We start from the raw sequence: 13012 nt of genomic DNA, 5'->3' as shown, positions 1-13012 counted from the left end.
TTTTTCATCCCTTATTGTGAGGAAAGAGGGAGACACAAGCGCAATATAGGGTCTTATCCCACAAATAAAGTAAGCGTTTTGACAAAAAACTGCTCACCTGGTAGTAGGTATTCAAAGCATGTATAGATAAGGGCTGCTGCAGATCCACAAGTCGGTCACCGACTATCTGAAACAGAGCTCTGCAAAGGAATACGTGGATTTCGTCCGCGCTGCCCAAATGATGAAATTCAAGAAGGTTAATAAAGTTTGACAGTGGTTTATTCTACACGTTTCAAGGTTTTTTGCAACCTCTTCTTCAGGAAATACCACGTACCAGGTATTTCCTGAAGAAGAGGTTGCAAAAAACCTTGAAACGCGTAGAATAAACCACTGTCAAACTTTATTAACCTTTTGGAATTTCATCATTTGGGCAGCGCAGACGAAATCCACGTATTCCTTTGCAGAGCTCATTTTTTCATCCCTGTCATTCCACTTTTCATTAATTCCTAAAAAATCAGTAGGGTTAATAAACTACCTGACAGCAGTTTTGAATACGTTGAGGGGTGCTGTTTTTAAAATGCTCTCACTTTGGGGGGTTTCCAATATGTAGGTCCCTCCTAAATAACTTCAAAACTGATTAGGGCCCTAAAAAAAAATATTGAAAAATTGCTGCTACATTTTTAAACTTTCTAACATGTAAACCAAAAAATGTAATTTTGGAAATGGTGCAGACATAGAGCTTGAAAATTGCTAATTGATTGGAAACTTTTTGTCAAATGTTTGATATTTTTATAAATAAAAGCAAAACATATCGACCTAAATTTACCACTAACATAAAGTACAATGTACCAAAAAATTCCCTGTTAATGGGAAACAAGTGATAGCACAACTCAGAAAGCAGTATATATCAACAAAGAGCCATATCTCAACTATTAAGTGGAAATTAGGGACCAAAAGAGTTTTAGCAAAAAAAGATAAATTTTTATTACATAATAATTAAAAACAGCAACAGAGCATCAATGCTAGAGCAGGCAGTGATAGACATGAATAATTAATGACATCTAGAGTAAAAAATCCAAGTGGATAGAATAATCGTAGAGAGCATTACTCCCTCAAAGTACTCAATAATAAGTCACATCCATATAATATAAATATAATCTAGGGTGCCATATTTATATAGTAGAGATAATAGAGAATATTTCCCTTGCCAAAGAATTTCTTTTAATGAATTCACTAAAATGTTAGTTCTTAGCTAAGGCAAGAATGCAGGACCAATATTATATAATGTGCATTGCACCGTGAACAGTTTTCACCGCACGGAGAGTGGTTTTCAAAAAACTGCGCCAATCACATAAGTAATTACTTGTACTCTTTTCTTAAGCTCACATAAAATGGCAAGGGTTATGTGATTGGCGCAGTTTTTTGAAAACCACTCTCCGTGCGGTGAAAACTGTTCACGGTGCAATGCACATTATATAATATTGGTCCTGCATTCTTGCCTTAGCTAAGAACTAACATTTTAGTGAATTCATTAAAAGAAATTCTTTGGCAAGGGAAATATTCTCTATTATCTCTACTATATAAATATGGCACCCTAGATTATATTTATATTATATGGATGTGACTTATTATTGAGTACTTTGAGGGAGTAATGCTCTCTACGATTATTCTATCCACTTGGATTTTTTACTCTAGATGTCATTAATTATTCATGTCTATCACTGCCTGCTCTAGCATTGATGCTCTGTTGCTGTTTTTAATTATTATGTAATAAAAATTTATCTTTTTTTGCTAAAACTCTTTTGGTCCCTAATTTCCACTTAATAGTTGAGATATGGCTCTTTGTTGATATAAAGTACAATGTGTCACAAAAAAAAGAACAGAATCACTGGGATACGTTGATGCGTTCCAGAGTTGTTGCCACATAAAAGTGACACTGGTCAGAAATGAAGACATTGGGCTTCAGATGAAAAAATAAAATATATGTCTAATTTATTTTTCTAGGTTCCTTTAGTGATTTTTTTGCCGACATGCCTTCGCTTCCTCCTGTTTTCACTGAGCTTGTGAACACCAAAGATCAGAACGTCACCACGTTCATAAGTCAGTGTACAAATAGCCAGGGTTACACCCAAGAAGACGTAGAGTCGGTCCTGCAAATCTTATCTGCCATTGAAGCCGGCTCACATTTTGGCATGCAGGTGTCAGATATTGGAGAAAGATTTATCAAATATGAAGATCTAGAAGATGGACGAACTAAATCTTTACAGCAGTACATGCAGGTAGGACATGAGTGTGTAATCAACGCTTACCGTGGTCCACAATGTGCTGTTAGGAGCAAAGTGACCTTTACTCTCTTCTCTGTATGTTCACACCTAATGGTAGGGTGGGGAAATTCATCAAATTAATTAGAGTAATTCACCCTTTCTCGTCCTCATGATTCTGATTTTGGTCAGAACTGTAAACTTGATCTTCGCCCCGTCCCCATAGCGGAGTGATAGCGCAGTAGGGTGTGAAGTAGATCAGGGAGATGTTAATGTTGTGGGCACCTGAAGCTGAAGGAGGGGTGGAGCAGGCTTATCGGCCCAGGTGCAGGAGGAAGCGCTTCTGTTTGGTGAAGTGGCAGGACAGCGTTCACTTCCGAAATCAGTCCAGTGCATTATTCTGTATGGTCATTCCATATTATCCTGTATATACTATCTGATATTATCTAGTCCCAGTGTACCATATTATCCGGGATATAGCAGCTTATTTTCTGTGGTCCTAGTATATTGTAGGCCGGTCACATATACTCCTGTATACAGCATGCAGTAAACTATGTGCACAGACATTTTAGTAATATGTGACTGATATCTCATTGCGATCTTTGTTTCATTGTTGTAGAGGCCAATGTACATCATTGTCTTCCCCGCCTGATCAGTTTATTTTTGAGTCTCCTTTCTTATTACCTTTATATATCTGTGTCATCCCTACTAGGTAGCTGGCCCACAGTAGGCTGTTTGAAGAGGCAGGACCCATACACATTAAATTAACGTTGGTTACACCTTACAATTCAATGTATGAGGCCCTCTCAGTTACCCCGAAAAATAATCATTTCAGTTGGAGGATCTGGTAACATCAGATAAACTAAGGAACTGGTTCAGTGAATAGTTTAGCATGATTTAAGACATTCCCTTTTGTTTAAAAAAAAAAAGTTTATAAGTATTTCTCCTTCGTCTCATTGGGGGACACAGGTACTGTGGGTGTATGCTACCGCCATCTGGAGGCTGACACTAAGTAAACAACACAAGGTTAGCTCCTCCTCCACCGTATACACCCTCGCCCCAGTTGCGGGCGGAAACCACTTGTCTGGTTTTCTCCAGACTTCTTTTTTTTTCTATGAAGATAAGATAGAGGCGACAGACCCTATTGAAAGGGTCCAATCTCCCCAAACCAACAACGGGCGAGCACGTGTGAGTATCGCCTCCACGTATCCTTTCCCGCACTGTGGGACATATCTGGGCCATTTTCCCCAGACTGTTTTTTTTCCTCTTTGGCTATGAAGATAAGACAGGGGCAACGGATCCTATTGAAAGGGTCCGATTTCCCCAAACCATCAACTGGCGAGCACGTGCGAGTATCCCTCCACGTATCCTCTCCCGCGACGTGGGACATGAGGCCGCACTTAGCCCTGAGCACCCCTAGGTATGGAAGCCATGGGCTGTACAGAGGCACAAGACAGTCCGAGTGGCACTACGGACAATTGAGGAGTGCTCTCCTCCCCCCCACGTCCCCTAGCCGAGCAGTATTGAGAACTGGCGGATACAATATGGCTGGGAAGAGGAAGACGCACACGTTCCTATACGCTGCATGCATCTCCTGTCGGACCTCGTTTCCGCGGGCGCAGGGCAATAAATTATGCGAAGCCTGCGACTCCACGCCCAGGAGCCCTCCCCTGCGACCGAGCCCAGTGATCCAAATCCTCCGGAATGGGCCCTATCACTATCGCAGTCTATGGCATCGCTTACAAAGGCGATCGAGTCTCTTCACGCTCCAGATAGGGGCAAGGATAGTGGCTCACTTATCTGGGAGGGGTCCTCCACCTCACAAGAGCCTCCGGCCTGCAGGGGCCGCTCTCACTCCAGGCAGGCGCAAAGGAAACGAACCCACACGGCGTCTCCTGGCCTATCCGGTGCCTCGGCATCCATGAGTTCGGCATCACGCTCTCCTTCACCAGTAGTCGGGAGCGGGCAGAGTTCAGATTATGACTCAAATGAGCCGCTGGACCTAGATACCCTGGGGTGTCGAGAAACAGTTGACAGCCTCATCGAAGCTGTTAATCAGACTCTGGAGGTTGAGGATGACGTCACCTTGGCCTCAGGCCATAAGGTATCCTTTAAGCGGGCTAAGCGACCGCATAGAGTGTTTGGCACTCACCCAGAGTTTGAGGACATAGTGCAGCGTCACAGGGAACGGCCGGATAGGCGTTTCTTGGGCCAGAAGACGATAGAGGCAAGATATCCGTTTGCCCCGGAGCTCTATAAAAAATGGGCGGAATCCCCAGTGGTGGATCCACCAGTGTCACGCTTGGCCTCGAAAACCTTGTTATCTGTACCTAGTGGTTCTTCTATTAAGGACCCCACTGATCGGCTCATAGAGAGTTTGGCTCGCTCAGTTTTTGAAGCGTCAGGATCAGCACTCTCTCCCTCGTTCACGGCGACGTGGGTAGCCAAGGCCATGATGTCATGGTCATAGTCATTGAACAAAGTCTTGCAGGATAGAGACCTGCCTACGGAGGTATCAGAGATCGCGAGTCAGATCGCTATGGCTGGTGACTACTTAATCAACGCTTCCTTGGATGCGGCCAATTGTGTGGCACTTACGGCCGCGAACGCGGTAGCCATTAGGAGAGCTCTATGGTTAAGGACATGGCGGGCCGATTCAATTTCCAAGAAGTCCTTGATTTCCCTGCCTTATCAGGGTGGCCGCCTGTTCGGGGAAAAGTTAGACCAACTCATCTCCGATGCTACAGGGGGAAAAAGCAACTTCCTCCCGCAACAAAAGGTCAAACAGCCGTTTTGCCAGGCTCAGGCATGGTTTTGGGCCTTTCACAACCCCGGGTGGACGGCAGCGGCCAGTTCTTTCGCTCCAACCAGGATAGGGAGCGACATGTTTCATATAGAGCCAACCCACTGGGGAGAATGCGTGCTCGCCAGCCCAGGTCGAGGGGAACCAGATCCCAGAGATCCTCAGCTAATTGACTCGGAGCACTTTTTAGGCGACATCAGCAGAATAGGCGGCCACCTGCACTGGTTTTGCCATGTCTGGGTCGCGGTAGCACACGACTCATGGGTAGGGCGGAACTGGTGTCCTCAGGGTACAAGATAGAGTTTATCAAGAATCCCCCAAAACAATTTTTTCTGTCCCGACTTCCCAAAGTGGAGCCCCAGGCAAGGGCTTTACTAGGGGCCATCAATTCACTCCAGCACAACGGAGTCATTGTTCCCATACCAGAGCACGAGAGGGCTCAGGGTTTTTATTCCAATCTGTTTGCAGTCCTCAAAAAGGACGGGACAGTCAGGCCGGTTTTGGACTTGAAGCTCCTGAACAAGTTCATCAGGATCAAACATTTCCGAATGGAATCTCTCCGTTCAGTTATATCGGCTATGGGGCAAGGAGAATACTTGGCCTCTAACGACATCCAGGATGCCTACCTGCACGTCCCCATTTTTCCTCTGCATCAGAGGTTTCTACGTTTCGCCATCAATGACCGACATTTCCAGTTTACAGCACTGCCCTTTGGGCTAGCCACTGCTCCCAGAGTGTTCACAAAGGTAATGGCAGTTGTTATGGCCGTCTTACACTCTGGGGCATAGTTGTCTTGCCATACTTAGACGACCTCTTGGTGAAGGGCCCCTCGTTTCGGGCATGCGAGGAGAATGTCAGCATTACGCTGGATACCCTCTCCCGCTTAGGGTGGTTGGTCAACAGGAAAAAATCATCCCTTGTCCCAGCCCAGAGGATTTCCTTTTTAGGGATGATCTTCGACACCTCCCGAGGGTTGGTAATTCTCCCTCAAGACAAAGCCCTAGCGCTTCGGCAAGGAGTCCAGAAGCTTCTACAGCCAGTCCTGCACACCATTCGGTTTGGGATGAGGGTACTAGGGAAGATGGTGGCAGCAATGGAAGCGATTCCGTTTGCCCAATTTCATCTTCGCCCCCTACAGCACGCCCTCTTGTCATCTTGGGACAAGAACCCGTTCACGCTTGATCATCAGTGCCAGCTATGCTCTCAGGTCAGACAGTCACTAGAGTGGTGGACGATCAGGTCCTCCCTTCTTCAGGGGAAACCCTTTCTCCCAGATCAGTGGCTAGTGGTCACAACCGACACCAGCCTCCTCGGCTGGGGAGCAGTTTTTCGCTACCACGCGGCCCAGGGGCAATGGTTGCAACAGGAGGCACGCCTTCCGATTAACTTGTTGGAAATACGAGCGGTCCGTAAGGCGCTGCAACATTTTCAGCACCTTCTAGCAGGACGTCCCATCCGGATTCAATCGGACAACGCCACGGCGGTGGCTTACGTAAATCATCAAGGGGGCACTCGCAGCAGGGCATCCATGCGCGAGGTGGGACATGTGCTTCACTGGGCCGAGAGGAACCATTCGGTAATATCGGCAGTCCACATCCTGGGCTTGGAAAATTGGGCGGCGGACTTCCTCAGCCGGCAGGGTGTCGCGTCTGGGTAATGGTCTCTACACCCCGAGGTCTTCCAGCAGATTTGCCAATGGTGGGGAACACCGGATGTGGATCTGATGGCCTCCAGGGTGAACGCCAAGGTGCCCGTGTTTGCTGCTCGGTCTCGGGACCCACGAGCGATCGCCATGGATGCGTTGGTTCTGCCATGGAACCAGTTTTGCCTCCCATACTTATTTCCCCCGCTGCCACTACTTCCAAGGGTCATCAAGAAGATCAAAACAGAAGGGGTTCCAGCGATTCTGCTGGCCCCAGACTGGCCCCGTCGGGCTTGGTACGCAGATCTAGTGCAGCTGCTCGCTGACGTCCCATGGCGACTGCCAGAGTGCCCAGATCTACTGTCCCAGGGCCCGATCTTCTACCCGAACTCAGGGGCCCTGTGTTTGACGGCATGGCCGTTGAATCTTGGATTCTGACCCAGGCGGGGTGTGGGCTTTAGGTGGTCGCTACAATGGTTAGCGCACGGAAGCCTACCTCGGCGAGAATTTACCATCACACCTGGAAAGTCTTCTTTGCTTGGTGTCGGGATCATGGATTTTCTCCACTGACATTCTCTATCCCCAACATCTTGGCCTTTCTCCAGTCAGGCCTAGACTCAGGATTGGCCCCGAGCTCCCTTAGGAGACAGATATCGGCATTGTCCATCCTTTTCCAGAGAAAAATTGCTACCAATATGCAGGTGAGGACTTTCATCCAGGGAGTCTCCCACTTGGTACCGCCCTATAGAGCGCCCCTGGACACCTGGGACCTTAACCTGGTCCTGAGTGTTCTGCAGGAAGCTCCATTTTAACTGCTACAAGATATTTTTGTCGAACCTTTCCTGGAAGGTGGTATTCTTGGTAGCCATAACGTCCATTAGGCGAGTCTCGGAGTTGGCGGCCCTGTCTTGCCGAGCACCGTTTCTCACCTACAAGGATAAGGTGGTGCTTAGACCAGCTCCCCCCTTTCTGACGAAGGTCGTGTCCTCATTCCACATTAATGAGGATATTGTCTTGCCCTCATTTTGTCCAGCGCCAGTACATCGCGTGGAAAAAGCTCTTCACACGTTAGACCTGGTGAGAGCACTCAGGAGGTACGTGTCGCGGACGGCACCCTTTCGTCAGATGGACACGCTGTTCGTGCTTCCCGAGGGGCGCAGGAAGGGACTCGCAACCTCACAATCGACCATAGCCAGATGGAGCCATCTAACTATTCAGGAGGCCTACAGCATCAGGGGTGCGCCGGTTCCAGCAGGGATCAGAGCACACTCTACTCGGTCAGTGGGCACCTCTTGGGCGCTTCAGCACCAGGCTTCGACGGAACAGGTGTGTAAGGCAGCAAGCTGGTCCAGCCTGCACACGTTTACTAAACAGTACAGTGTCCATACTCGGGCTTCGTCAGCCTAGGTAGAAGGATTCTCCAAGCAGCGGTGGCGCACCTTTAGACATGAGGTGCATGTAGATTGGATTGGTGAGTCAACTTCCCACCCAGGGACTGCTTTAGGACGTCCCACAGTACCTTTTTCCCCTAATGAGACGAAGGAGAAACATGGATTTTTGTGATAAACTCACCGTAAAATCCTTTTCTCCGAGATGCTCATTGGGGGACACAGCACCCACCCTGTTAGCCAAGTTGGCTCTTGTTTAATTAAGGTGCATTATTTGTTGATGTCAGGGTGGTTCTTTTCCAGACATATTGTTATCTGCATTAAGGCTGATTTTCGTTATTCTCCTACTGCTTTTGCACTAAACTGGTTTCCGACCGCAATTGGGGTGAGGGTGTATACGACGGAGGAGCTAACCTTGTGTTGTTTACTTAGTGTCAGCCTCCAGATGGCGGTAGCATACACCCACAGTACCTGTGTCCCCCAATGAGCGTCTCGGAGAAAAGGATTTTACGGTGAGTTTATCACAAAAATCCATGTTTTTAAATTGAGATTAAAATTGAGAATCATTTGTAAGTTCTAAAAGATTGAGGTTTTTACTTTTACGTCATATTGACCAACCCTAAAGTTACCAGTTAAAGAGGTATTTTCAAGATGTCTCTTGAGCAGCGCAGAGCAATGCGGTCTTCTTACTTCCTGGTTGCTTGCGGGGCGGATGCTCCTCCTTGAGTGACAGTTCTGGTGAGCAGCTTCATTCTGCTACTACATAGTTAACCATTATCACTGCTTGTTCTGAGTCACTATATTTTTATATAGAGATAACCGGGACTTTGAACAAGCACAGGGCTCATGAAAGTGGGAGCCATGTATCACAAATCATTATGGGATTTGTGGCAGCTCGGGGTCTGCTGAAATTTAAATATTGTTTTTTCCTTTTTGTCCTGCAAGAGGTAATGTCAGTCTCATGCTGGCTTTTCTTTTAGGCTGGTCAGCTGATGTTAGTTGGTAACCACTCCCACCTCCCTTTAAATAGTCACATGATCCATCAGCTGATCATCAGTTATAGAGTTTTTGTTCTCTGCAGACCAACTTGGTGTGTGGCGCTCACATGTTGTGTGACGGTTTAGATGAGTGCGTTTTCTCTAGGACCTACTGCATTATAGGTGGAATAATATGCGTCTCTGTCATTTGTGAAGTCTTTTCCAGGTTCTGACTTTTCTGAAGATCCTGGTTCCAACTTTGGCCTTTTTCTATGTATTCAGGATATTGCTCCGTGTGCACTAATTGAAGGCAGACAAGTGGACTTAGAGTCTTGTTTGTCAAGTTATGGTGTAATTGCAGTTATGCTTTAACCTCTGATTGTGGGATATTACGAGTTAATTAGGCCAATCATATCTGCCATTCGTGAGTCTTGGAAAGATGGTGGATGATCATTGATGACCACTTTGAAAGCTATAATGGTGCCTTTTAGTTGTTGCCCAGTAATTCCAGGAATATTAATATTGCAAAACTGGTCAGACTAAAAAAACTTATCAACTTGGTGAAGATGCTCGTTAGAAAAAGCTACTAATACTGTAGGTTCACTACTAACTTTACAATTTCTGTGATTTCTTAGGATCTTTTAACATACAGACAAGTGCTACAAGTTGGAGGAGCTTGTGTCAGACTGGTAGCCATGGGTCACGCTGATCCCTGGGTCCTGCATTCCTACAGCCTGAAAGAGACACTACTAAGTAAAGACTTTTACTGCTCAGAAATAGCACCACAAATGTCTGAGGACCAGGTCGATAGCGATAAAAGTATTAATGAGCCGCCTAGAAAGAAAGAACTTTTAGAGATTGTGGATTCTGAGAACTCAAATGATGCAGAAAACACTGCGGTTTCTGAAGAGCCGAGAGCTTCTGACTGTGACATCTTAACTCCAAAAATGGATGCAGGTAAGAACTTGCGAAGGTAATGATCTAGTATATAATGCAAATCACGGACAAGGACCACTGGATGAATGCTGAGGCCAGAACAAGTAGAAGTGGTTTTAGATTGGTTGGCTTGCGAGTGCCTTCAGTCCTTTTGCTTTGTCTTCCACCCGGAAACTGCAGATTTTCCACCTACAGCCCATGGATATCTGTCTTCCACCTCACCCCCTTACAAATCAGGCAAGCAGTGTGAGCCCCAAGTCATCCTGCAGTCACTTCTGCTTTTTGACAACGCTGCTGGCTGTTGTTCTGTGGCTCATCCACCTGAACCTGGCCAACAATTGGAAGAAATTCAGTGAACTGATGCCCAACCACTTGTTCTGTTGGAGTATGAGTACGTGGGAGAGATAGTGAAAACGGTCATCAGGGTCATTGCAGGCTGTAAGCTGTTCTGAAGACATGGGTTTTCAAGTCCCGCTTGAAAGTTCTGAATGTATGGGGATAACCGGACGTTTTGAGACACAGAATTCTACAGGATGGGGGATACTAGGGAGAAGTCTTGCAGGCGATTGGATGAGGAACGTACGATTGTGAAGGAGAAAAGTAGGTCTTGTGAGGACCAGAGATTACGTGGTGGGAGATATAAGGAGATTAGTTTAAACATATGTGGGGGGGGACAGATTATGGACGGCTTTGTAGGTCAGAATTGGTAGCTTGAAGTGGATACTGCTCTGCACAGGAATATATACTCTGTAGCGACTCGCATCAGAACAGCAATTGCGCAGTCACAGATGCACTTTGCGCAAGCCACCACTGCTGGGCAAATCCTTAAAGGGGTTGTCCGGGCTTTTCACATAATGTCAGTACATATCTGGGCTGCAGAATTATGACAATAAGTAATTTACTTTCTGTCACTAGTTTGCACGGTTTTCTAGATATTCTGAACAGAACGTCCAGGGGGGGGTGTTATGGCATTGAAATGAGAACTGGTCGTAACCTCCTACTCTACTCCAAACGTGCCCTCTATAGCAACAACCCCACCCTCCATATCTACAGGGCCTCCCCGTCCACATGAAGAAGCCCTCATCACACAGTAACAAATCCTCCCTCTATAGCAGCCTCACTGCAGAGAGCAGCTGCTCCTCCCCCAGACACACGCTGAACAGTGATCTATGGAAAGTGATACTAGTGAGGAGGGAAAATCATCCTGTATTCTGGGAGAGGCTGCTCCCATCAGTATTTGTGTCATTAGAGACACAGTGCTCACACATACACTGCACCAAATCTGCTGCTGTGTGAAGACATCAGTGACATAGAGCTGTCTCATTCACACAGCAGAGGCTTTGTCACACAACAGATTACATCAGTGACTGCCATCCCCTGTGCAGATTAGAAGCTGCAGACCCCCATCACTGGCCATCACACAGTCTGTTCTCACTGCTGCCAGCAGCCTGGGACAGTGAGGGAAGGAATTGCTGATAATGAGTTATGTATTGTAATCATGGAGTGGCCCAGAATACAGGACGATTTTCCCTCCTCCTCACTAGTTTCACTTTTCATAGATCACTGTTCAGCGTGTTTCTGGGGGAGGAGTAGCTGCTCTCTGCAGTGAGGCTGCTAGAGGGGGAGGATTTGTTTCATGTGGGCGGGGAGGGCCTGTAGCTATGGAGGGTGGGGTTGTTGCTATAGAGGGCATGTTTGGAGTAGAGTAGGAGGTTTCGACTAGTTCTCATTTCAATGCCATAACACACCCCCCCTTGGATGTTCTGTTCAGAATATCTAGAAAACCGTGCAAACTAGTGACAGAAAGTAAATTACTTATTGTCATAATTCTGCAGCCCAGATATGTGCTGTTTCGGCCAGTCACAGCTAAGCCAATACTTGGCTTCGGAAGTGCCCACAGTCTAAAAGCTTGTTGATTGGCTGTGCTGTAGCCTTTCAACAAACTTTATTAGACTGACAAACCTGAACAGGAAACCGGAAATACAATAATAAGTACGTGTTCGGTACACTAGGTGCCTGTTGTGAACCCCGAACTTTCCGGTTTGCTCATCCCTAGTAATAATGAGAAGTAACACTTCGTACAAAAGCCTTTGCTGGCGATGACAGCTTTAAGATGCCTCCTGTATGGAAAAACATGCATTGCTCAGGTGTGATTTTGGCCCATTCTTCCACACAAACACACTTCAGATCCTGAAGGTTCCCTGGGTCCTTCTATGAACTCTGAGCTTTAGTTCCTTCCATACATTTTCCATTGGATTCAGGTCAGGTGATTGGCAGGGCCATTCCAGCAGCTTTATTTTGTTTTTGTGAAACCAATTGAACGTTTTCTTGGATGTGTGTTTGGTATCATTTTCTTGCTGAAATGTCCACCCTCATTTCATCTTCATCTTCCTGGTAGATGGCTGCAGATTTGTATCAAGAATGTTTCAATACATTTGTCCATTCATGCTTCCTTCAATCAATTGAAGTTTGACAGTGCCATATGCTGAAAAATAGCCCCACACCATGATGCTCTCACTTCCAAGCTTAAATGTTCATATGGTGTTCTTGGGGTGATTTGCAGTGCCTTTTGGCCTCCAAAAAGGCTGAGCATTATGACATCCAAAGAGTTCAATTTCATTCTCACCTGACTAGACTTTATTCTCCCAGTATTTAACAGGCTTGTCTAAATGTTGTTGAGCAAACTGTAAACGTGCTTGAACATGCTTTTTGCTTAGCAATGGAGTCTTGCGTGGTGTTCATGCATGCAGGCCATGGAGGATGAGTACATTACCTATAGTTTTCTTTGAAACAATTGTACCTGTTGATTCCAGGTTTTTACTACAGCTCTCCACAGGTGGTCCTTGGCTCTTGAACCAATCTTGTGTGGAGCATTTTGGTCATGGCCGATTTTATGGTGAAATGATGTTCTTTCCACTTCCACATTATGGCCCCAACAGTGTTCACTGGAACCTTTCAGTAGTTTAGAAATTCTTCTGTAACCAATGCTATCAGTATGTTTTGCAATAATAAGGTTGCAACTATCT

General features: G+C 46.2%; 2 protein-coding genes across 2 annotated transcripts in view; one reads left to right on the top strand and one right to left on the bottom strand.

Moving 5' to 3' along the window:
- Positions 1-13012, bottom strand: part of SNRNP25 (small nuclear ribonucleoprotein U11/U12 subunit 25) — a 121032-nt gene that overhangs the window by 46828 nt on the left and 61192 nt on the right. The gene's annotated exons all lie outside the window — the stretch shown is intronic.
- Positions 1-13012, top strand: part of GTF3C1 (general transcription factor IIIC subunit 1) — a 91463-nt gene that overhangs the window by 70462 nt on the left and 7989 nt on the right. Inside the window, exons 33-34 of the mRNA XM_073542764.1 lie at positions 1984-2258; positions 9686-10007. Coding sequence (XP_073398865.1) covers positions 1984-2258; positions 9686-10007 — 597 coding nt within the window. The remainder of the gene's footprint in view (positions 1-1983; positions 2259-9685; positions 10008-13012) is intronic.

The sequence above is a fragment of the Dendrobates tinctorius genome, unplaced genomic scaffold, assembly GCF_039654945.1.
Source record: "Dendrobates tinctorius isolate UK_male_01 unplaced genomic scaffold, ASM3965494v1 ptg000129l, whole genome shotgun sequence".
Classification (NCBI taxonomy): domain Eukaryota; kingdom Metazoa; phylum Chordata; class Amphibia; order Anura; family Dendrobatidae; genus Dendrobates; species Dendrobates tinctorius.
The sequence above is the reverse complement of the archived record's forward strand: the minus strand, read 5'-3'. Positions and strand labels throughout refer to the sequence as shown.